This window comes from Heliconius melpomene, chromosome 6 (assembly GCF_056956725.1).
Source record: "Heliconius melpomene rosina isolate 202511_hmr_F chromosome 6, ASM5695672v1, whole genome shotgun sequence".
NCBI classification, from domain to species: Eukaryota; Metazoa; Arthropoda; class Insecta; order Lepidoptera; family Nymphalidae; genus Heliconius; species Heliconius melpomene.
The window spans coordinates 7,636,574-7,663,910 of NC_140394.1; the positions used below are offsets into that span (position 1 = coordinate 7,636,574).

The 27,337-nt window shown below is 31.9% G+C and overlaps 1 protein-coding gene across 1 annotated transcript; it reads right to left on the reverse strand.

Moving 5' to 3' along the window:
- Positions 1-11,070: 11,070 nt before the first annotated feature.
- On the reverse strand, positions 11,071-26,988 carry LOC146538309 (uncharacterized). Its single transcript, XM_085186589.1, has 5 exons — positions 26,887-26,988; positions 13,009-13,241; positions 12,818-12,921; positions 12,616-12,731; positions 11,071-12,500 (listed from the first exon to the last, which is right to left on the reverse strand). Exons 2-5 carry the CDS (start codon positions 13,237-13,239, stop codon positions 11,626-11,628), a joined length of 1,326 nt encoding a protein of 441 aa, XP_085042715.1. The 5' UTR covers positions 13,240-13,241; positions 26,887-26,988; the 3' UTR covers positions 11,071-11,625.
- Between the last annotated feature and the right edge of the window lie 349 nt (positions 26,989-27,337).

Genomic DNA, 27,337 nt, shown 5'->3' on the forward strand with positions numbered 1-27,337 from the left:
CGTAAGTGGGCGACCACATCAAATTACTCGATAACAGTACCTCGGTTGCCGTCTTCATTTTACAAGATAAATATAGAGATATTCTGTCAGAGTTTTATTTATGTTGTTTACAAAAAAATAATACTCTGTGCTGATATTCAGAGTACTAAAACTAGTATTTTCTAGTAGTACTAGTACTTTCTTTTATTTATGCATCAGAAGGGTTTATAATTTCTTATAATATAAATATCATATATAAAGAGACCGCAGAACTATGGCGTTATTTGTAATTATTTTTTAAATAGGTATATTGTAATATATCAATTTAAAAAATATGAACTTGTAAGTTTCTATTCAAAAACGCAATAAAATAATTTATTTCTTTAAGATAATATGAATATGTGAATAAACTAATTTGAATGTAGAAGCTATAAGTACATATGTATCTATTTGGTGCACATTGGAGTATTCATGAACGGTGAATCAACAACACAGATTCAATTTAAAACATATCATCATCATCCGCCTGTCCTCGTCCACTGCTGGCCATAGGCCTCTCCAATGGCACGCCACTGAGCTCGATCTTCAGCTCTTCGCATCCAGCTGTTGCCCGCCACAACAAAAATACATACTAAAAACATATAGTATCAATAACATATGATAAGAAATTCTATAAGATTATAGATTTTTTTCTAAGTAATGAGAAGTAATTTCTATTCCTTTCATGGTTATTAAGTGTGGAACAAAAAGACATAAGAACGTATTTTAAAAAATAATAAATGAAATGTAATCATTGTAAAACAAACTTACCTAAATAGCTTTCATATAATATGGTATAAGATATATATAATTATAATCTATAGATAAGTTAAGCAAGGACGATCCCAGGACGACGTGGCTCTCGAGGTGAACGCACGAAACAAGATTTGATTTAGTCCCTCACAATCGCGCCATTACATTCGCTCTGGGGGTTTCAATTCACTCCGCACTGTTTCTTTATATCGCCTTTTTTTCGCTTTGATGAACTCTTTTCGCTTTATCGTCGGGATGTGATTTATGAACGAGCTCTTAGCCAATTGGCTGCAACTGTGAACGTGTGACAATTATGTCTTTTTGAAATTAAAATCCACAAGTTGTTATCTAATTTTCACAATATATATGGTTCTTTTTTGTCAGAAAAAAATCATGCAAATTTTACTTACAAAAAAATTTACCCCAAAAAATAATAAAAAAAAAAACAATATTTAGATATTATTTGTTTAAAGCTAAAGTCCAGGCCCCAGACCAGTTAATATGTTTTAAATAAGCATTTAAATATATACAAATATTTTACAAAATAATAATTTTAGTTGTTCTAGCCATTTTTCCTTCATCTATAATACATAAGTAGGTACATATTACATTGTTCTTGGAACGCTATAAATGTCAGCGTCGGGCCCTCGCGTTTTATCAATATTGTACTAATGTACGAGTACATGTGCATGTAACCTCGACCGTAACTGTAGTGTCTAATCAATTATTGTTAAAGTTTACCTTTAAGTTAGACTTTACGAAGCTATCTCTATTAATGATAGGATACCTACCACGCTTATACCTAGTTAATTAAAGAAATGAAAAAAAATAGGTAGAATTTTTAAATATATACTATAAATGTAATGACAGAAAGTGGAAAAAGAACTAAAAATTATGTTAATTGGTCATTCTGTCTGGTCCACGAAGTTCCAGAAGTTTCCAAGACCTCACAAGATCCTCTAAAGCAATGACATAGATCGCTAGCAGAGGGAACTTTTTGATTGTATTTTATAGCTTTCACCATCCCTTTTAGCAACTTTAGATGTTTTATAAAATTTCAACATAACTATGCTAGTATGTCTTTGCTTTTACGAGAACAACCCACAACTTTTCCTATATAAACTCTTAAGTCATTTGTGCAGGAAACCTTGTGTTGAAATAAAATTATTTTTACAATTTTTAATAACTTAAATTATTCAGTGTATGCTGCCTTGTGAGTAAAATAATAGAGTTATTATTTTACTCATCAGGCAGCATTGTTTTATTTTTTTGCAAAATAATAAAGTAAATTCTTGTTTTTTTTTAGCTTCAAGCTGTACTGCTGTACACTGCATCACTCGCATGGTAGACAGAGTGATCGGAGTGCTTAAACATTCCGCTAAATTCTAGAGGCATTGCGTGCCGAGTGGCGAAACTCAAAGCCGCGTTTTGCCTAGACACTAGAGCGAAGAAATAATAATGTAAAATATTTACTCAAGTAGGAATAAAACCCGTAACCTGTCGCACTTAACGCTAGTGCTCCTGCGCCACTACTTGCCTCACTGGAGTACATAATTGTTTTTTACAAATTACCTACATTTGTAAAACGAATAAGGAAAAAACATCGCACACAGAAATCTTAGTAATTACGTTTGTTCAGAAGTAATTAGTTTTCCTAACTTATTATAACAAAATATAATGAGAACATTTAACTTTACTTCTTATATAATGAAACTAACTATTATGAAAGTGAATTCATATACCAGTTTCTAGTCTAAATTTAACCTTTGAACCTTTATTTTAATTTTATTGTCATCGTTTTCCTTCAATAATGATTATCTTTCAAAGAGATAAATTCAACACAATCGCGTTCGATAGCAAGGTTTTTTTATATATATATCTATTTTTTATACATATACACATATATTTTAAAATAAAAAACTTCTACAAATTATATTCCACAAAGTAATTAAATTTTATGTTGAAATTTATTGCTTGGCAAATCACAAAAAACTTATTTTAACGACTACTTAGATGCTAGATGGTAACCAGGGTGATGGAGGTGGAACATGTGAAAACACAGTACGAAAAAGTTAAAAATAAAATCTAAAGAACTTGTACAAAATTGAATCTGCGTTAAAAATTAAATTATTTTTAAACGGTTTTATTTAGCTCACCCCGTTTGTTTGTTTGTTTGGGTCAAATTTAGTAATTGAAATTTAACCCTCTTCCCGTTAACCGATTGATCTGAAATTTGGTATACGCCTTTGATTCTGGTGACAATACAATTATCCATATTCAATATTATTGTGAATCCAAGATGGCCGCCGCTACAAGATGGCGGACAACTTAGTTTTTTTCAATCCCATCAATATGGATATCAAATGAAAGGGCTTGTCAAGTAGAATTCAGTGGACTATAAAAATCAAAATCCAAGATGGCCGCCACTATAAGATGGCGGACAAGTTAGTTTTTTTCAATCCTATCAATACGGGTATCAAATGAAAGGGCTTGTCAAGCAGAATTCAGTGGACTATACAAAATCAAAATCCAAGATGGCCGCCGCTACAAGATGGCGTACAAGTTAGTTTTTTCGATCCCATCAATATGGGTATCAAATGAAAGGGCTTGTCAAGTAGAATTCAGTGCACTATACAAAATCAAAATCAAAGATGGCCACTGCTACAAAATGGCGGATAATGTAGTTTTCAATCCCATCAATATGGGTATCAAAATAAAGGGCTTGGTAAGTATAATACAGTATACTATACACAATTACAATATGAATCTCCCACCTAAGTCAAAATCTGGTATCCTGTCGAGGACTGTGTGGCTATAGGGTGCCTAAAAATGATACGTCGCTAGGGGTACCACCCAAGGTAAAAGGTAAAAGCGCGCCGAGAACTGTATGGCACTAGGTGGATAAAAATGATATGTCGTTAGCGTTTTCCCCTCAAGATTCAGGCACATCTTGTTGTACATAGCCTTGTCCCTCTATTGGACCTCTGGGGGGGTCGTTCGTAACATTCTCCATTAACCTTGCAATAATGAGACATCGAGCCTCATTTCAACGAATTGAATAGCATGAGAAATAAAAACTAAAAACTTAAAAATAAAAAAGTAAAAAAAAAATTTTAAGTTAAACGGTTTTATATTGCAGATAAATGTACTAAAAGCTAAAAAATAATTTCATAGAAATTATGATTACTAAAATAAAATCGTGGGGACACTTGCTACTTACCACTAGGTGGGTGAAGTCTCACGCTATGTCTTTCAATTGTAGATATTGGACGTGCCCCACGATTAAATTTTAGTAATCATAATTTCTATGAAATTATTTTTTAGCTTTTAGTACATTTATCTGCAATATAAAACCGTTTAACTTAAAATTTTTTTTTTACTTTTTTTTAAATCTCTAGTTCTTTTTTACTAACAAATAATAAAAGCATGTTTCTAAAAAGCTTTTTACTTTAGATTTTATTTGAGATATGAGATGTTTATTTTATAGTAAAATTTGGTATATTTTTGTGCTAGTTGTACTTAAAGCTATACACGCCACATAAATTGAGGGCGACCGGCGGCATGGCCATTTCCTTTTAATAAGAGATAGCTGCATAGTGGCATTGGCCGGCTCTACAATTTCCAATATCAGCTTAAAAAGTTCATAATTTTCAAAATAACTTTAAAATCTTTAAAGATATAGAAAATATAATGGAAAATATAGTACTACTTATTACTTGTATTATTTAAGTCTTTAAAAATTAGGTGTTTTGGTTATAAAATCTATACGATAATATACAGTTAAAAAGTGCGCCAGTACATTTAATATTTTTACGAAAAAATAATTAAGAATAATATAATAACTGTAACAGACCGAAAATCTATATAAATGTAATATTTTTGTCTGTACACGCACATCTTCAGTACTGGTTAGATTTGAATATTTTTTTATTGTATTATGCCTAGGTGGGACTATAGGCCATATTTGATTTTGAGGACTTTACTTTTTTATATAGATCTCTAGTGGTTCAACTAAACTAAAAGAAATAATCAAATGTCGCCTTAACAAGATAATCAGTTTCTATTGGTCTATAAATATCTAAGATCTGGAATATCTGATGAATAACCATGATAGTCCAGCTAAACTAGAAGAAATAATGAAATACCGCCTTAGTGAAAGAAGTTCAACCTAATAGACCTTTTCCATTGATGTATAAAAAAATAAATATCTGGAATAATTAATGAAGAAATATAATAGTAGCTTTTATAACGATAATAATAGTTTTAATTGCAATGGTTATGAATATGTATTAATTGATATCCACAGAGTGAAACAGTTTTTTATTTGAATTGTATTTATTTCCACGCTTTCGTAACACAAAGTAACAAAAGTTATGACTTGAATTTTCCTGAAAAAGACGACGGAGTGTCTTTATACTTTGTCTACCACTTGCTGCAAATTTCAATCACTACGCGAACGAAGTTGCGTGCAGCTACTAGTAGTTGCCAAATAAAAATATACAATCTTTTATATTATACGTTCTATAGGTATTTGACGCACTCAGGCTAAATCTAGGTTAAGGAATACTTAATATTGGGTCTCAAGGCTTTACTGGCGTCGTGTAGTTTCCTTTGAAAAGGAATTCTGTCTTAAGATGTCGTTTGTTAGAGACTTAGTTAGGACTTAGGACGCATAAATGAAACATAGAATGAGGTTCTATACTAAGCAATAAGAATCTTGTTAAGGTAAAGTGGATATCTGAAGTACAAATAGTGTAGACGTCTATATGGCGATTGCTTCGAATCTTTAAAAAAAAATGATTATACAGTGATTTTTTATAAAATAGACTAGAACAAGACCGGACAAGTTTAGAAGCTTACAGAAAACAATTAAGAGGGTAAGAAAAGCTGTGTAATATGTCATTAATTATGGTGTATTCTCATATAGTAGGGTAGCCAGAGGGAACCTAGTGTTAAAACAGTCCTCTTCCCGCTTTCTGCTGAATTTTCGAGGCATTGCGTGTGCAGTGGTGGAACTCAACGCCTAGGGTTTTAACACTAGGTTTCCTCTGCCTACCCTGCTATGGGCGGGATACAGCGTAAAGCTGATTTATTTCTATATATTGAAATAGGAAGGAGGTTGGCACAAATATTTCAGAAGCGTGCACATCAAACGTACCTTTGCTTTGACACACAAAGACAAGCACTATACTGTAGCATGCATATTCATGTTTCAGAATAATTATGTATTAATGGGCGATATGTAGAGCGTTCAGACCCCATCGGGACTTTGATGCATTACTCTACCTCACTGACCACGGGATATTATTTTTATTTTATCCGAGAATACCTTTAATGCATGCTTATCTACTTTGAGATGTTTTTTTATTTTGTGTTATACTTATACTTGTTCTGAAATGTTCGATCTAAAATTGTAGACTAAATTAAGAGGCCGTCGTAGCGTATTGGCACAAGGGTTTGACTGTAACGCGATGGTTGTAGATTCGATCTCCACTGGAGGAAGTGAAATATTTATTTACGTTGATTTTTTCATTTCTTCGCTTTTCGCCGCTTTTCACTGCTTTTCGCACTTTGGTGAGGCGAGAAAATGACATTGATATACGATTATTTTCTATTGTGTCATTTAATACGAGTATATGACTGACATAATAAAATTATGATATATAGGCTCCTATCGGTGAATCTGAGCACACAATCTCACGTGGTTAGTATCGATTCTACTAACCTTAGCCGAGGTTTCCTAACGATGTATATACGAGTATAAACCATGTAACGAGAAAGGGAGACAACTGAAGTGTATTGTCATGACCAGAACTAATTCTTAATATTCGAAAATTTTTACTCAGTACATTTTTCAATACGCTTAACATTTAAAACCTAAATTTTACACTTGAAAGGCCTAATATATAAATAGATGCATAGATTTAATATATTTTAAACTTCGTACCAACAGAATTAATTATTAATTAATTTTTAATTATTAATAATAAGTATCTAAATATAATAATAAATGGTAATTTTAACCTTATCTATGTAATATACCATTCGAGATATCGGATAAAAAATATATCTATTATCTTCTTATTATATCTTTAAGCTATTAATTTCATACAGGCACTTTACAAAGACAGGACATTGTTGTTTACGATAGTTGCTAAGTACAATGGCAGCAAAGTTTCGATTTCATCGTAAATCCTGACGCTACAGAGCCTAACTTGGTCGCTTAATATCTTTGCTCTTTGCTGACACTTTTCGAAGCATTAAATTGTACAAACTTTAAATTGCACGTCTATGTTACGTATAAAGACTGTAATGGCCCAGGGGAACAAGGGTGTGACTGTAACGCGACGGTTATGGGTTCAATCCCCACTGGAGGAAATTAATTATTATTTTTTATTATTTTTTTATTATTTAATTATTATTTCTTTGTACTGGCACCAAGGAAAAAGTCCGGCTCGAAAGTGGGAAATGGAGTGTGAACGCACACAGCAGGGTAGGCAGAGGGAACCTAGTGTTAACACACTCCGTTCTCCACTTTCTGGCTAATTCTGAAGGCATTGCGTGTTGAGTGGCAGAACTCAACCCCGCGCTTTGCTACGACACCAGAGCTAAGAAATAAAAATATAAACGTAAATAAATTATATAGATGATAAAAACAGTAAATAAATATTATTCAAATGTAGCATAATAAGTTTATGTAGGATTCGGTGAAGCGGGTTGCATGTGGAGGAGCCTCAGGCCTGTAACTCAATCACGTGGCCGCTCTTCTGCGATGAACCAATTAATACATTAGCCTCCTTAGCCTACATGCTTAAAGGTAAATATAATTAGGGGCGTTCGTATACTTGCGCTATATATAGGGTTTAAGATATAAAAATAAATATCGAATAAACTATATACGAGTATGTTATAGTGGAATTCCAGTTGAATTTTATCTCGTTTAGTAGCTAAAGGAGACTTTATTCATTTTTTATTATTATTTTTTTATTTCTGATGATTTATATACTTCCTGCGTCATATATTTGTCCGTCGTATGAGAAAATAACATTAGAACTGGTCTATTATGGTATTATTTAACGCCATGAGCAACATCACCCTTGTTATAAAGGAGTATTTCTTTCAGTTACTATAATAAAATATTCGTATTCTTTTGTTTTCTTCTATAGATGGAAAATTTGTGTAGAACAAGTTATTTGAAGGTATTCTACATGTTTTTTTATTATATAAGACATTTTATAGAAATAAATACGAGTATGCATATTGTTAAGAAAAGTGTGATATCTAATCATAATTTAAGAAGTTATTTAAATATGTATATTTTTAAATAACGGGTTGTTTATTAATACTTCTAAATAATATGTAAAGGTCATACAAAGTTCGGTCAAGCTTAGCTGAGATTGCACAGCGGCTCGCCTAAGGTTCATATCGATCACTCAGATACGATTTACTAATTCATATTACTACTATTCATACCTTTTGTTAATTATATTATATTGGTTGCGTTGACTTGGAACCTTAATAAAACAAAAATTAAGAGTGGTCTTGTCTACCTAAGTCGGTAAACACTGAAAAACTTATGAGGTTCGTGCTAACAGTTTGCATGCATGTGTACACCATATCAGTTGGTAAATTTTCGATATAGTCGCTTGATCAGTCATTTCGTTTTCGTGTAATTATTAAATAACGAATTGTTTTATGAAACAAAAATATATAATTGAGCCTTTTTTATTACAAATCAACTAATTATAAAAATGAATAACATAAAGCATTCCATTAGTAAATAAAAAAGATAAACAAAATCTGAATATATGTGAATAGTGATGTTGTACAGGAAATATTCCTGTTGCCTTTAGCGAAATTATTTCCGATGAATACATCATCAATAATGAAGCAACATGAAAATTCATTATCTGAATTTGGCGGAATTGTATTTTATACGGAATGATTTTAATCTATACTTATATAAAAGAGGGATAGAAGAATAAATTCCGAACATTTTTTGGTTCACACTGTACCCCGCTCACAGCAGGGTAAGCAGAGGGAACCTAGAGTTAAGACATTCCGTTTCACGCTTTCCGCCAAATTCTGGAAACTGCGCAAGTGAAGCTTAATAATAAAACTTTAACGAAAATTGATAAATTCGAAGTCGAATAAATCTTATCTTTGTATTTATTTAATCAATTAATAGTTCTTCTGGCTACCCTGCTACAAGCGGGATATAGCGTGAAGCTGTAGATTTCTGGTATGACGTTTCTGCTATATTTTAAAAGAAATAATGATAACATTAGAAAATTAAAAGATAGTGGGTGGTATTTGTCGGTATATAAAAAAGACAAAGGAAAAATGAATTGTGATGAAATATCTCGAATAATATCCCTATGAGGATAAAAGTGAATCCTTATTTAAGTTTATTTTACTATAGTAATTCAGTGACCCATAGTAGAGTTGTAGTTCCAGTGAGCGAAGCCACAAGCGGGAGCGCTAGTCTATGGAAAGACAAAACTTTTGTAATATAAAAATGAGTTCTGAATGTGTTTAAAACAACTTGTTTATTTTGAGGCTATTTTCAAATATGTCGTAATAGAAGTATTTAAGTACTTGTAAGAAATCAAAATAAGTATTATCCATTAATAAGCAAATAATTTGGATGTATTTGACATTATTCGTAATTTAGAATTTAATTTAGCGAGATATATTAATTCTAATATATATTAATTCTATATATTTATTGTAATTAAACCGAAGTATTACAATTATCTAAAAAGAATACTATAAAGCAAAATAATGCGGCCGTCGCCGTCGGACGCGGCTAATTGCAAAACTTTAGTGGTAAAAGTTGAACCAATTAGGCTCTGTTTTCTAACGATCTAAAGTCTGCCCTCGCCTTTTAGCAAATAATTTAAGATATATATATATATATATATATATACTAGTGGGCCCGGACGCGGCTACGCCCGCGAAAATATAAGCCTAAATCATTAAAATAAGTTAAAAAATAATAATAAGTGGAGATTTATTATTAGAAAAAATATCTGAGTAACCGAAATGAACAAACCAAAGAAGTAAAAGTAACTAAAGGAAATTCTTAATATTAGAAAAAAAAACCTAAAGTTTGCTGTGCGCGCGTACTAAACATTTTTCTATATTAAATAATTATTAATTTTTGCGAACAATATTAAATAAAATCTCAAATGATTAAAATTACGATATTTTAAGTATATAACATCGGTATAGATAACCGAACTGAGATAAATTAATTATAAGCAGCAAATAATTACATAAAAAATAATGGTAATTCGAAAATCTATAAAAATTTACAAAATCATCAAAGTCATCCGCCCGTTCGCGTCGGTCATACTGATATTATGCCGCCCGAAGGCTAGGTCATTTGGAATCAGTCACATCTTAATTATTTATTAGAATGTTATACAGTAAATTATAATTTCCATCTAGATGAAATGCTAAAAGTGATTTATTTTCATAAGGATGAATATCAAATTATAGAAATCATCTAATTTTTGTTAATGATTTGTATAAAGAGATTTGTATAAATCTATATTGGCGCGCACCATGTATGCATTAAGCAAACTCACTGTGGGTGACGTTTTCTTAAAACAGCAAACTTTGCAAGCTGTTGCTTAGCAACGTGTAGCGACGATTGTTATTAACATGGCGGAATAAATTCCTTGTCAAATTAATTATTTTAATATATTGGTATATAACGAAAATATTACAAATATGAGAAAAAAAAAGTATCCTATGTTCATCCCGGGACCCTCAAGTATCTCTATATGAGTATTTTATCACAATTAAATTAGCGGTTTGGCCCTGATTGCGGAAAAGACAGACAGACAGACAGACAGACAGACAGACAGAGTTACTTTCGAATTTATAATATAGGTATGGATAATGTATTAAATTTTATTTAATTCTATACTTCTGAGGCCGTAGTGGAGCAGCGACACTAGAGTGTGATTGTAACGCGACGGTTGTGGGTTCGACCCCATTCGAGGAAATGAAATATTTATTTACATTTATATTTTCATTTTTTTCGCTATTGTGTCGAGGCAAAGAGCGGCGTTTAGTTACGCCACTCTACATGTATTGCCTCCAGAATTCGGCGGAAAGTGAGGAACGGAGTGCCTTAACAATAGGTTCCATCTGCCTACCCTGCTGTGTGCGGGATACAGCGTGAAGCTCAGTTTTTAATGTATTTATGATTAATACTATACTTTATAGTTTGTAGAATGATATTCTAATAAATAGATAGAGATTTAGGGTCACAATAAAAACACTAAAAACATCGATAAAAATTTTATTGATAATGACGATTGCGAGTCATATTCGTCTATTAAGCGTACGTTTCTCCCGACGCGACGTCATCATTCCAATTATCTGCTATACAATGACAAAGTTAAAGTTACTGGTTAACATTTGAGTACAAGACAAAGACTGTCGACGACGAGACTGGGCGGGGCACGAGCGTGCGGTGGAGGCCGCTGGAGCACGGCGTGGAAAGTACACGCTCGGTTAATTACAAATACTTACAATTTTCTAACTAACAATAAGTCTATTAAGTTTGATTGCTAATATTAAAAATTTTACAATGAAAATAGAATTTACTCTAAAAATAATTTTCGCAGAGCGAGCGTCGGTCGTGAGTCGACTCAGGACGACCGGCGCCGGCGTCCAGCGCGCAGTCTATCACATTGAAAGATTTATAAAGTAAGGTACATCGAGCGCACATGACGGTGAGGTACCTCGTGCTACTCTCACTCGCCACCTGAGAAATAAATCATAGTTTAACAACTAGGTAATATATACTTATTAATAACTTTAAATGCTTCTTGGCGTCTACACGAAGAGATCTTTAAGTGATGAGCAAAGGGTAGCATCGCAACCCTCTCCCGTCTCTTCTTCGTCGGTCCTGTTTATGAACCAGCGCTCGCCTTCACTACGAACCCCTGCCCGACTTGTACTAGGTGTTGGCCGAGATTCCACATCTTGCTTAGGCGGTACTTCTTTCGGAACTGAGGAGCCTGAAGTCGATGGCACTGGAGTCGCAGTACTGCCGCTTCGGAGAAAAACTTCTATAGCACTACCAAGAGCGCTAGCATCGACAACAGATCCCGAGGGCTTATCCCAAACTACAGCTGCAGCATCCCCTGGGGCCGCCTTAGCGTCTGGTGCAAATGTTACTTTTGGTTTTTTCGTTTCATTTTCTTTCTTTTTTGTTGCTAATGTTTGATGTCGTCGAGTGAACCACGTGGTGCCTGATTCTGATAGTTTTTCACGCAAAGACGATGCATCAAAACTGCTCGAACGCATATCAGCCAGACGTCTATTGCGATCTGGCTTTCCACATCGATCTATTTCAGTAGCTGACGATGTCAAGGCATTTAGCATAAGTTTGAGATCCGTGTCCGTGCATACAACACCAGCTCCACTCCGAGGGGGAATAGGTGGCGGAGGAGGCATTTCTGAAGCTCTGCGGCGGGCTGGTATTGGTGGTAGAGGTGAGCCAACAAAATCTGAGTGTCTACGTCCTCTGTTGGTATACCTAACCGAACCACCTATTGGAGATCGTTCGTCAAGAGGTTGAACTTCGCAAACTCTTTCACTTGAAGTATTCCAAAGCCGCATTCGCACTTTGCGAGCTTGTACAATGTCGTCCATTATGTCCAATTGTAGATTATGACTGCTTCCCAAAGTATCAGTGGCTGGAGGGCCTGTAGATGTAAATTAAATAAGTTTTTTTAACTAAAAATATATCAAGGTTTTATATAACATTCTATATAAATATGTGATTATTTATAATTTACTGAAATATAAAATATTTTATACATTTTTTAGCTCCGGAATCCCGGCGACGACCAAGGGCTGGGAAAGCCGCAATTGATTCACGACGACCTCGTCCGAAAAGTGCCTGGGGCACTTTTGATATTGTTACAACGGAATGTCTGAAATTAATATATAATTTTAACCATACTGATAAAACTTTTAGTAAGAGTTGAGTCAGATAGTAGATTATTCTATTAAAATTTACCTTCGGCCACCAGGTTGTGGTGGTGCTTGACTTAAAGTGGCTAAAAATGCAGCTTCTCGAGCTTCTCTTGCTGCGCCTTCTCCACGTTCCGACAGTCGTCGTACCTGTTGCATTTAATTTGTATGGTTTTATTTACAATATATTAAAATTTAAAAACAAATCTGGGAAAATATAATTTATTATATATGTACCTGACTAGCAGTAGGTCCCGATGTGCAAGACGGGGTGGGAAGTGAATGTTTTCTTGTTTCTCGCCAAGGAGATAAGTGGTACGGATCCGGTGGGGACTCCTGGTCCTCAGAATATCCACGTGAGGTTGCCGGTGATCGGTAAGAAGTTTCGGTATCTTCAACTCCAGTTTCTTCTACCACTATCAACGGCTCGCCGCCGCCGACCATCGCCATCGAACCACGCCGCATCATGGCTAATACAAATATTAATATTTAAGTTGTTACAAATATGGAAGGTCTTGTTATATGGAAGGTCTTGTTATAAATATTAATATTTAAGTTGTTACAAATATCAAGGCATTTGAAAATAATTTATAATTTATTTAATTTTTTTTTCGAGTGGGAATCGAATCCACAACCTGTCACGTTTACGTTTACTGGCCTCATTATTTATTTCTTTTTTTTTAAATTTGATATAATATAATTGTATAAAATAAAAAAAGAAATAGTCTTTAAGTAAAATAATTAATTAGACTTGTAACTCTAACAAATTCTTTGCTTTAATAAGAGAATATAATAGAAGCTTAGCTTTGTGTTGAAAGAGCGTAGCGTAATGGTACGTAATCACACAAAATCACAATCGATATACGAGTATCAACAGGTCTGCCGAGGCCCGAGGGTGCGCAGGGTTGCCACTTTTATAGAATATTAAATTAGAATATTTCTTTTTTAGAATTGAATTATTCAAATTCGTTTCGATCTTTATTAGAATTTGTCATTGATATTAATAAGATAAGGTCTTTTTATGTGCTAACAACATGTTAAAATGCGTACAGTAATGTAAGACGAAATTATTTCCTATATATATAATTTTTATATGTATATAATATGCATATACCTATTGCTAGTTTCCGCTGCTAAATAGACAATAAACTCCATAAATTTGAATATATTTAAGTAATGTAAAGATGTATGTAAAATAATCATAATTTTATTGAATATTTTAGATGAATAAGGGGCCAGCCCTACCCGTGACCTGGTTAAGTGACCTAGACCGGGCGCTGCAGCTAGGAAATAGCCGTCTTTCTTACTTTGACAACGCTGCATAAAATAGAGCTTTCGCTCCGTTGCCTTTTAGATATTATCGCTCGTCACATTCGCCTTATCGTTCTAAGTTGTTATACTTCAAGCTGTCAGTAGAATTGTGCAATTAACTTAGTTGGATATTGTTTTAATAGTGCATGTACTAGTATGTTTGTATAAATTTTAACATTACAAAAGAACAGTCTCACATATACGAGTACTTTATACATTTAAGTAAATGTAATCAATGCCAAAAATGCAATCAATGTTTGCATTTGAGGCCTGTCGTGGTGAAGGGGCACAAGCGTGTGACTAAAAGACTAAACGCGACGTATTTCATTCGCTCCAGAAAATGAATTTAATATTTTCATTTCTTCGCTCTGGTATCTAGGCGAAGGGCGTCGTTTACTTCCGCCACTCAAAATATTCGTATAATATATTTTCAATTTTAATATTATATATAATTAATAATATATTATTAATAAACTTTAAAAGTAACGTATTCAAAACACTGATATAGGCAATACTAAATTTAATATTCAGCTGAATTTTATTATAAGAAGGAGCGGAGAAAATTCGTCGGTATTCTTTTGAGAGCAGCTGATTTAACATAATTTTGTCGTTCGAGCGCGAAATGTTTAGATGTCAGTCGAAAACTGTAACTGAATTTACTTATCTATTACTTTTATTTTCTATATATATTTCCTATACATTCGAAAAGTAATTTCGTTTATTAGGTACCTACTATATTCAAAAGTATTATTTTTCCTTTGACTATATTCTGAGTTCTATATCAATTATCAATGAAATGTACTTGTTTTAGGACAGCGTGAAGGATATTAATTGACGGCACAAGAAGAGTCGAGACGGTAAAAAATACAGTCACCTAACAGAAACAAGTCCAAATTAGAAAATAATAGTGACTTTAAAAAGTTGTATATTGTGGACTTAAAATGTCATGCTGTTAAAATTATGATTTTATTATATTAATAGCATGGTCTTTGTGTATTTACTATGAATAACAAAGAAAAACAATTTCAATTATACATCCACTGCTATTGTGATACCAAAAAAAAAAACAGTCAAGTTCGAATCGGATTTATCCATCGAGGGTTCCGTACCAATTTCAGGATTGTAGGTCAATACTGTTGATACAGTTAGCCTAGCGTTAAGACACTCCGTTCTCCACTATGCGCCAGATGAGGCATTACGTTACGGGGCTCATCGCCGCGCTTTGCCTTTTTACCAGAATGATGAAATTTACAGTCATATGCTTGTACCATTGCGCCATTAGTTTTCACTACAAATATTAATAATTTGATCTAAGAAACTATTACTATTACCCATATATTGATAGAAACTTACAGTGAGACTTTTCAGATAAAGTAAGTCAGATCGACTGTCGGCTAGGAATAGGGGCTGTAGGAAATCCTTTCATCCGTGTCGTTATGGATTATGGGAGCCCATTGGAAACAGATTACGTTCTTACAAGAAAATCTACTTAGAAATACCATAAGGTGAATCGTAAAAGCGAAACGAGGCGTCTCTTAATAAAATATAAAGGGCCCATTAAGAATGCGCGTAAAAGCATTGACGACGAAACCTTTATGTCATATTGAATATAGTAATAATATTTTAAAGCCATATATCACTGGTCAATTTAAAATATTATTTGACTCATTTAATTGTGGTGTTCTTGGTTTCTTTCTATTAAGTGTTAGTCTTCTTCTTCTTCCTCCTGGCATTAATCCCGGCTATTGCCAGGGTAAAAATTAGACAATCTAATATACATTGACTTCTTAAACAAAGGTGATGGTGATGATCAATCGCCATTTATGAAGCAGTTTTATGAGATTGTCGAAAAGCTAAAACCTTATAAAAGACCACAATATACGTGCTCATATAAAAAGAAAAAAAAAAAAACTTTTTATTATGGATTGTTATTTAAGAAGTAGTTCAATTATATACAATTACTAGTGGGCCCGGACGCGGCTACGCCCGCTTGAACTATACGAATAGTTATTAAATATATTCTTGAAATTATTTTCAGTTTTCCATAGAGAGATGAGTTAAGCAAGCTCATTTTTGGTGACGTTTTCTAACAACAAACTTTGCAAATCGTTGCCTAGCAACGACAGTTGTTATTAGCATGGCGGATTAAATTGCATCTCAAATTAATAAGTATTTTAATATGTTGGTATATATCGAAAATATTACAAATCTGAGAAAAAAAAGTATCCTATGTTCATCTCGAGACCCTCAAGTATCTCTATATGAGTACTTTATCACAATTAAATTAGCGGTTTGGCGCTGATTGCGTAAAAGACAGACAGACAGACAGAGTTACTTTCGAATTTATAATATAGGTATGGATAGTAATAATATTTGTATTTCAAGTGTTTTAATATTTATTTTACGTGTTTCTCTTGAAGCCAGTCTGTTTGCTGACGGCTTGTAATAAGCACGTTCCAACTTTGGTTATTAACCAGTAACTAATCTTTGTAATTTACCAACTTCTGCTTAGATTAGTTTGATTAGATTGGAATTTCATATGGAACGATAGCGATCTGGTTTAAACCTGAAACCATTTATATTTATATATTTGATGTTGCTTTCCATGATATAAGATAAAATGATTTCAGCTAAATTTCGTTGTTGATTAATAAAAGTAAAAAACACTAAATTCACTTTCAGCTTTTTATTGAATAATGTTTTTTAATTAATATATATTTTTTAAAAATTTTAATAATTTCCAGTGTTACGGAAGTTAGGTAGAGAGAAACTACTTACAAATACTTTTAGTCGCTATATTTCGCTCGTTTTACAATAATTGCATACTTGTACTTTGACTGTGCACCCGTCACATGTTACATTTACTTACTACGTACTTATTACGTAGTTAGATGATTGTTGTACGATGTTAATATTGACCTACATAGAAAATGTTTAATTTAAGTCTTTTATACATCGTTCTATTGTGCTAGCTGTGTAAACTATTAGAATTATTGGACTTGTAGAAAAGTTTGCTATTTCAAGAACCGTTTCCAGTATAATTTTATTATAGATTCATTTGGAAAGTGAATAAGAGATGAAAACTGGACAAGTTTTTGTTAAAGATTGTAATTTGTTAGCGAGCAGGATAAGTAACTAAATAAGACAAAAAACAAAGAGTATTAAAAAGAGTCCTATAAGGATTTTGAGGTACGGAACCCTAAAAAACAACTTAAATCAATACCAAGAATTTATAATTACTACTCTATAATACATAGTCTTAAAATATTATAAGCGTGTATGTAACACATAATGTACGTGTTAGTTCTCTGGGGAGGGTGCTCAAAGGTTAGAGGGTTTGTTATTGATCAAAAGCCGGATAAACTTCGGTCTCTCGAGAGGGAAGTCCATTTCACGGTAATACATCACAATTATTTAATTTCGGACCGTCTTTGAGTTTGAATCTCTAAATATAAAACTATATATATATAAATAAAAACTGATTTCAATATTATACATGTTGTTAGAGTGTAGCTAAGTTTTATTCATTTATTTTTATCATTTAATAAATAAATCAAAATACTTTGTGTTAAATCTTTTAGAATCTAATCTTTTCGTTATATATATATATATATATATATATATATATATATATATATATATAACTGTTTAATATAGAATTTATCTTAAGTTATTAAGAAAACAATAATTCTTCGCAGAAGTTTATGATTCATAAAAAAGATAAGTGTAACGAGAAAAATTAAGTAGAAATTTCAAGCGGGAATGAAGTGTGAAAGATAAGATATAAAATAAGCCAATAAAAGGTAGCAAAGTAAAAAGCCTCATAATAAAGGAAGAATGGCACCAAGGCACCTTAAATATGATTGGGCGCGGAGTGCTCGGCCCCGGGTTTAATTACGCCGTTAGGAGAGCGCGTTGCTCTCTCTCTCTATACTTGTTTTTCATTTATTATTCCATCGTTTGAAGGAAACCGTAATAATGTTCCCGCAAATTGTTTAATTTAATGGCCGACCTAGAGCTTGGTATAATGTTTTTGTTAGGTTTTGAAGAAATGAAAATATTAAAATATTTCATTTCCTCGAATGGGAATCGAACCAACAACCTTTCGCGTTTACAGTCACATGATTTTGTTCCTGCTTTCAGTTTTCGAAGTTTTGAAATAATTATTGCAAAGCTTATTTTATAATAACTCTATATTAATTATACAATTCTGGTTTGTGTTTTCTTTATTTTAGTTATTTTAAAATGTTTCCAAAAAATAAAATAATAAGTGCTTATTTAAATAAAAAAATATATTTTTTACTAAGCACCCATACAAAGGCCTCGATTAACTGTATAAACTTGTATGTTTTATTTTTCAATAGGCCGATAGAATAGAAAAAGCTTTTCATCCTCACGTGAGTTTTGAAAGGTAAATCTTTTGTCGACGAATATCCACTATGAAATTGACACGAACAGGGAGTGATGTTAAACTCTTTACATACAAAATTTCGTGTAAGATAACTTCTAACAGTAAAAACTGATGTTATACAGTTTTTTAAATGTATTTATAACATTAAAGTATTATTCCATATTTAAAAATCGTATAAAAAATTTATTGTGGTGGGATTTGAACCTAAGAGTGGTCTGACTATTAAGATATAAGATTAATTTATCTATGTTTAATTTATTAATCTATATAATATAAATTATTATACGCTTATTACAACTGTTTGTTGTTATCATCGCTGTAGGGAGATTTTTATAATATCATTTTGCAAGAGAGAATTATCATCTAGCAGTTTTGCAATAAAGTTGGCTTCAAATAGGCAATATAGCGAGGATTTCGTGAGGATCCACAAAAAGATAAGATTTTTCATTGTCAGATTTATTTTCTTATTAACTTTCAAAATTTTATACGTGGAACTATATCTTTTTTTATTTTGGTAGACATGGCATACCTACAAAGTAATTGCAGTTTTAGTTTTTAAATTGCACTTGTATCGGACGTTACTTTAGAGTTATGTTATAGCACTGAAACAGCTGGTGCAGTTGTTTCATAATAAATCCGTAATAGAGTAGTACGTGGGAAATTGAAACTAAAATTGATTTCACAGTTTGATTTCAGTTTTAAGTTTTAAAATATTGTTGTAGTATAGAAAATATAAAATTTTATACAATAGTAAAAGAAAGATAAGAAATATATATTTCAAATGATATAAAATCAACATCCTTCATCATCCCGCACATGGCCAGAGGGAACCTGGGAACCTAGTGTTAAAAAACTCTGTTTCCATTAAGACCGCTGCATTTACAGTCGCACGTTTTTGCCCCTACGCTCGATGACCTCAATATATATTTCGAATTATTGTTCAAGAACAAAAATAAATAAAATAAAAGATAAAATAATTTACTTTATAACAGAATTATTTTCTGTCAAAGAAATATGTCTAATATTGCAGTAAATTAAGTTAAGGCTAGTATACGGAAGCGCCCAGTTTATTGCATGTTTAACGTCATTATATTAACATGGGTATAATCCCTCCATTTTTCATTTACGAATACCAAAGCGGAAAACGCACGGAATTTTCATTAAATATTATAAATTTTATGGACAAAATAAGAGTTACTATATATTACTTCATAGGTATATATATTATATGAATTTAATGATATTTAAAGTAACTGGCTAAATCTAGATATCAGATTAATTTCCTATTTATGTTAAAAGTAATATTAACTCCAGTGGAATAGGAACATAAAATTGTAGTGAGCATGAATTTTAATATAGGTCAGGTTAAAAACTTGTAGGCAAGAAACACTAGACAAGATTTGTATGTTGTCGGTTATACAAATAATATGTAAACTTTTCATTGTCTACTTTTATTATATATCTATTCTATAATAAAAAAAATAATATATTTATGAAAAAACAATGTGGGTTTGAAAATGGGGGGCTTAAGGAACCTTAAAAATAATAGAATCTATGATTTTTAAAATTTTTGTCCGATAGTGGCGGTTATAGAGTAACATAAAATTTAAAAACGCAAGCACGTTGTAGATATAAAATAACTACATATTTTTTAATTAAATACGACAATATTTGCGTGCAAACACATATAAAATTAAAAAAAGATATAATCGCGATTTATTAAGTGTAATAACAGTAAAGATAAATCATACTAAAATAACCAACAAACTTTCTCTAAATACTGTAGTGTTTGTGCGGGGCCACTAGTTTCAAAATAAATTCTCGTAGAAACTACTAAGGAAAATGTAGTTAGTTGATATAATAATAAATGTAAAAAGTTTCCTTCGTAAAAAAGTAAATATTTATATATTTCTGTAAGTATGTATTTTCGTAAAAGATGAGCTAAATAAATATTTTAAAATAGCAACATCAGGTGCACACTCGAACGAGCCACAATTTCCCAGCTGAGGGAACGTGTCAAATTTATTTCGCATATGCAAATTTTCTCATAGCCTCGCCGTTGCAAGCGACTAGACTAAGCGGTGTACCTTTTATATATTTTATTCATAGAGATTATTTCTATTTGTGATATTTCAATTTATATAAGACAGTTTAAGTATGTTGAACTTATTCAATATTTACAATATTAACTTTACTTTCATTAAAAATTCTCAGGTAAAGGCGAGTGGGGATCAGCGTAGCCAGACGTTCCGATTTTTTAAAAAAAAATGTATATATCTTGAGCGGAATAGACATGATACCGCTTTCCGTGAATTAATCCATGCAATTGAGAAAACTTTTTTGATTATTTTTCAGAAATAAAAATCTGGAAACGTTGGTATGGATAAAAATGCAATTTTAAAAATAAACAAGAATTAATTAATTAAAAACATGAATTAATAAAAAAAAATGACTGAAGTAAATGACTACAGTTCTATAATATTATATTCAATAACCATTTACTTACATACATATACATATATCCATGTTATACTCGAGGGTATATAAAGTTTATTGGCAGCTTGAATAAATCTAATCAAACGTGCAGCACAGAGTATATATATAATACAGCCGTGAAGTCGATTAATGGTTACATTGTCCTCGTGAATGTGAGAGCTTTATTTGCGATATCGCATTGTGGAAAGATTTATATACTGTTATTTCTATATGAGTATTAAATATAAACAATGAGCCCGTGGCTGAGCGGGTGTGACTGTAATGCGAGAGTTGCGGGTTCGATCCCCACTCGGGAGAACTAAATATTATTAATGGTTATTTTAATTTCTTCTTTCTTTCAGATAATTATTTTTCATTAATATATTTTATTTTAGTTTCTTTTTAGATAATTATAGTAATTGACAAAGTGGTGACCATTTATTTACTTATAGTCTATTATAATTAAAGTAAACTACTTCTATGTAAACAAAAAAACAAAACCTAAGTCAATTGGTAAATTTGGATATGATATTTTTCATTAATAGTTAGCAATATAGAGAATTTATTTAAACAAAAAGCACATTTTAATTGTGAAAATAAACATATTTAATATGTAACAGCGTACAATATGAATTCTATTACAAAGAAAGTTTTCGCACAATTGTTGCGGGCTTGTAAACAAATTGTACCTACATGAATAAAAACTTTACAATTCGGTAGACTTTTATATTATAACATGATATATCAATGTAAAAGGTGATGCATTTTATCTTAAGATTTGTTTTGTTTTTCTTGTCTTTAACTATTTAATTTTAGATAACAATCAAAAGTGCTGCTAGACTGATTTTGCTAAAAAAGGTAAAAACAACTTAAAAATTAAATAAGGTAGACCAAAGTAAATTAGTATAACATAAATTGTTAATGTTAATACTCTTAGAAGGATTAAATTATTCACGAGGCATGTCGAGTTGTCGACGGCGGCTCTGGACGAGGGTCCAGCAACCACCGCCACTTCGGAGTTTTGTAGTGTTTACGCGCCATTTAACCATTATTTGTAATACAATTATGCTATTTAACAAACCTTATTAATAGTTGTCTTTCTTTGTGTTTTTGTTTTAAAGCGAAATCATTTTTTTTTTAAATTACTTTTTTTTGTTTAGTTTAATGTTAATCTGTTGTGTATTTTTGCTTATTAATGATTTTAATTTAGAATACACACTTAATGATATAAGTCTTAATAATAACCAGACACACCATGCCAACATATATTTTTTATTATTATTTATAAGCAGAAATGTATAAAAATTAATAATATAAATAATGTCATCTATATCATATTTAACTTTAGGCTCATGATTAGAACACAGAGTACAAACTATACAGCTCCAGGGCTTATAAACACTGTATCGAAGGGAACAATGCCTGAAAATATAAAAGTAATTCCTATTTTTCTGGTATTCATAAAAATATTTCATTCGTAAGGGACCTCATTCGCCCGAATTGACCGCTACGCTATCGATATACTCGTATATCGTTAATTTACATGCCCGATAGGTTTACACAGTGTGAATTATTGCCCCACGGGATGTGGTTACGTCGCGTTCTATGATGATTGAGAATATATTTTTTTACGAGCTACTATAATATTAGATGTTTTTTTTAACTGAGCCATGGATGTAGAAGGCTGGTCTGCTAAGCGGTGGCTGTTAGGATGTAGAAAAAACTAGTCTATATTATTTTGGTGATATTGAACTTAAATTGTATAAAAAAGTTCTGGATGCAGAGGAAATTCTTATAAGTAAGATTGTTTGGTAAAAATATAAATATAAATAAAACTTCACGATTCCCTGGATCCATGGATGACCCACGTTACTAATTAAAGAAATAAATTTATGAGTAAATTAACCAAAATTTATCAATATTGCTGTTACCACATTTTAATGTGAGCTCTATAAAATATACCTATTGGAAGTGGCTTACTAATATATTAAATATATATTTCATATTGAAAACGAACGAAATCTTGAAAAAAATTAACAAATTATATGGTAAGTTAATTCTTGATAGAGCTTAATGTGCCAGTTATTTCAGTTGAAAGCCTAAAACGGAAATAGTGGCTGAGGTTTCATTTCCTCATCGGTAAATGAAATTAAAGGTTTTCAATTCTTTAAAGATTTCTCACTTTGAATTAATATTTATTAATAGGAAATTCTTTAAATCTAGAATTACTCTACTTACTTTAAAAAAACCCGCGCCTCTTGTAAACCGTCCAAGCGTCGAACCCTACAGCCAAGCTAATCACATAAATAAGTTATAACAAACGTATAAGAAGTTCGACATAGTTTGATTAGAACGTATACTTTATACCTTCGTCGTCAGAACGCTGGACGGTTTCAAGTATTTTTAGATAATAATACATTTTAGAAAATCCTTGTAGATGTTAGGAAAAGTCCTAGTAGTCCTTACTAGGTACATAAATTAGTAGAGCATATTTTCCATATTTGTATTTTAAGATGGCGGTACTTCAAATCCCGCTACGGCTAACTTTTGTATAAAACTTCAATAGGTCACGTTAAAAATAACCGACCTTTAACATAACAACATAAGGGGACACAATTTGGGGATTACATTCTTTTCATTAAGGTTTTTAATTTTCAAGACCTTATTAAGTTTTAAGGAAAAAATATTTGAAAACAAAAAACATCTAATGCTTCATTGTAGGCGGGCTTATTATGTGGACGGTAAAGTTTCCGTTCTTTAAATTTAGAATTGTTTTTAAATATATCAAGAAGAACGTTAGCAATTATAGTTAAATAGTAAATTATAACATTATGGATTTTAATCAATAAAATTCTCTATGGTTCGTGTTTTTTTCTGCTTTAATTTTTTTTTTTAATTTCACTTTTAAATAGGTATATTGATTAATATTATAGTTGACACTTATTGAAAGAAATTCATTAAATTGAAGGTAATTAAAAAATAATCTAACAATAAAAAAAATAGATGGTCCTCAATTATTCTAAATAAGGTAAATTTTATTAATTGCGTTTCACATTTTCCGAAAACATGTAAATAAAAGATTTCTTTAATAAACAAAATAATAAGCGTACAAAGTTACAATTAATTATGACTAGAAAAAAAAGTATTCAGTTAATAGAACTGCACTTACAATGTCATTAAAACTTTCTTAATTATAACACGAAAGTTCGAAATAGAATCAGACTTGTAACTTGTGTTTTTATAAATTTACATTTTTTTAATTAATTTATAATTGACCAGCGACCCGCTCGCGGCTTTACTCGCTTGAATAGTTCAATAAATAATTATGAATTTACACTAAATGTTAGGAAAGCTTGCTAAAATATTATAGAAAAATCGGCTACTAAATCGGTTAGGCCGTTCTTGAAATCACTGAAACAAATCTTTCTACTTATTTCTGAACAAACGCACAACAATTTTAAAAATCATTGTTTTTAATAATATTGTTTCTTATATATTCTTCTTTTGGGAAACAATATATGCGATAAAATATAAATAAAAGAAAATAAATCGAGGTCAGTTTTGGTACAGGGGCACTAAGGTACGACTGTAAGCGCGACAGGCTGTGGGTTTGATTCCCTCAAAGTGCAAATTGCAATGTCTCAAGAATTCTACGGAAAGGGGTTAACGCAGTTATAACACTAGTTTCCCAGGTACCCTTTGCCTACCCTGAAAATTAACACAAAAATAGAGTTTCTCTCGTTCTAATCAGCATTGCCTTTTAGTATACAGACGTCAAAGTGCCACAGCTAGTGGCAATAACGTAAGTAGGTCTTAACAATTGTTCTTATATAGAACTTCCATCACTTTTACGCGAACATGATTTAGAGTTGTGTGAACAATTATTTCGGTTGCGTACATCAAAGCTCTCCGTAAGTATGTTAGTTTACGGCGTTGCCGATGACGGAATTCTGCTTCGCGTACTCGTAGATTATGTTGTAAATCGTTTACACGCTTCTACGCTTTTGGGCTGATTTTACGTAAATTTGCTTCATTCATAAGTTTTGAGAGATGGAAATTGATTTTTGTTGTATGTGCATATCAGAGATCCTCCAGATGAATTTTCTTTTTATGTACAACAATGGAATATTTGAATTTAAGCCAATTTCGGTAATTGTAGGTTAAATATTTTCTATTACACCTTTATTTCTCTCGCAAACTCTATTATTAGAGATTTGGGCAGAAGTGTTAATTATCGAGATAATTTTAATGATTTGTGATTAATAATATAGGGTAACTAGAATTAGCAGATTTATCACATCACATTCCAATTCTGTTGTATTATGCATATGCAAATCAAATGGCAGCATTTGTGGGCGTCAATAATATTTGTGTCCATTTTCTTCTAATAAAAAGGTAAATAATTCATGCATCGAATAATAGGTTCACGTTTGAGATTGAAATATTGACACGTTTAGGTTGAAGACGCCTGAAGAAAAGTTCATGTTCTTATTGACTTGTTAGTTTCTAAAACATTTCTATTATACATCTATCATCTTTCATACATGTTCTGTAATATTTAAGTACTATAGAAACGAAAACAAAGGAATATTTCTTAATATCTGTTAACTGATTACCTAAACACTTTAGACACTAAACAAAAATGTAATGTAATTTTAATATGTTATCGATTTCCAGGAGGCGCGGGTTCGAGTCTCGCTACGTTAAAATTTTTGTCCGTACCGAACAACCAACAACCACTAAAAAAACTAAATTCTAAGTATAATTACGCAACGAAAGTTAAATATATAACGAATAACGAAATAACGACAGTTTTACATGTTAAAAAGACAATAATTATATGAAAACATGTACAAACACTAGATCGTTTTCCGTCGGCGCGGCGGCTCACGTTAAGTTAAATGACGTTGCTAATAATTACAAGGATAAGTATTTCTCAAGAATACTATTGCTATTTATATTTGAAGAAGTCTCATAAATGCGAAGTTTAACGCTAACACAGATATAAATCAACTTTTATGACGATTTATTTCAGAAATACGTACTTGTGAAAGAAAATATATTTGATTTAATGCTATTATGAACTACGGTTATATTTAAAGTAAACACAGAATATACAACGGGATGTTCAAAGATATTTGACTTACAGTCATATGAAAACAAACAATTCATTTATATGGATATAAGCCAATAAAAACTTAATATACAAGTCGAACCAATATAAACGATTTTAAAATACTCGTCCGGTCCAAAATAAATATTATCGAGTGAGAATTCGAGTTTTTAAAGATGGGAATTCTTTAGCTGATTACTTCTTGATTAATTCGGGGATCAAAGTTGATTGTTTGTCAGGCCGAAGTGAAAAAGCGGCTGAAACGTCTCTGTGGAATTTCAATGAGAAACTTCTTATTGGTTCTATTCAATCAAGATTTTTTATGATAAACCCAACTTTCTTTCAACAAAATTCTGTTCTATTGAAATTGAAAGGGTTTATCTACTTTTATAAAATTACTTTTAATCATTTATCAATTACTTAAATATAATTGGAACGTTTTAGAAAGATCGATTTAATATATTTTCAATTTATGTAATAAATTTGTATCGACATAAAAAAAAATAAAACAAACTTTCAAATGAACGCAAATATAGGCGTCGAAAACTTCGCAACAGGTGGTACGATTCAGAAACAAGTGAAAACCGTAAATATTGAAAATAAAAAAAAAACATCGAACTATTTACGACGAACAACGTTTAGGGGTTAGGAGGCAAGCGCATGCAAAAACATATCGCGAATAATAATTGCGCGTGTCCATTATTCACGAAATTGAGAAGATCTGTGGTGCGCGCAATTAGTATCCGGGGGGAGGGTGGGGCGTTTTGGGGGTGGAGTGGGGGTCGGGGTTAGGTTACGTGCGTACCGACGGGTGCGTGGTGCGTGCGCGGCGCGGCGTGCACTCAGAGCGGCGGTCGGAGATCCACTGCGCGGGACACGCGGGACACAGCCTCGCCCGGACCGCCCGAGCCGCCCCAGCCACGCCGCCCGCCCGCCCACTCCCCTATCGCGGCCGACGTTGAAATCATCTCGTCGTTTCGCTTTACAATGCGTGTTTATGTCATACTAAATTATTAGTATACAAAGCGAACTCGCGATGTATTAAACATTTAACTATATGTTCAACGCCTCGAGCATTAGATATGAACTTCTCTGATGCACCTTTCCATTATGTTACGCTGTAATTCGCATTGTCTCCGCAGCTCATTTATACACTTAAGAGTTAAGCTTAGAATTCTTTCTATCTATTTATTAGAAAAGATAGATATTATTATTTATATGATAAAGATTTAGATTGTTGTTGTTATAAAAAAAAA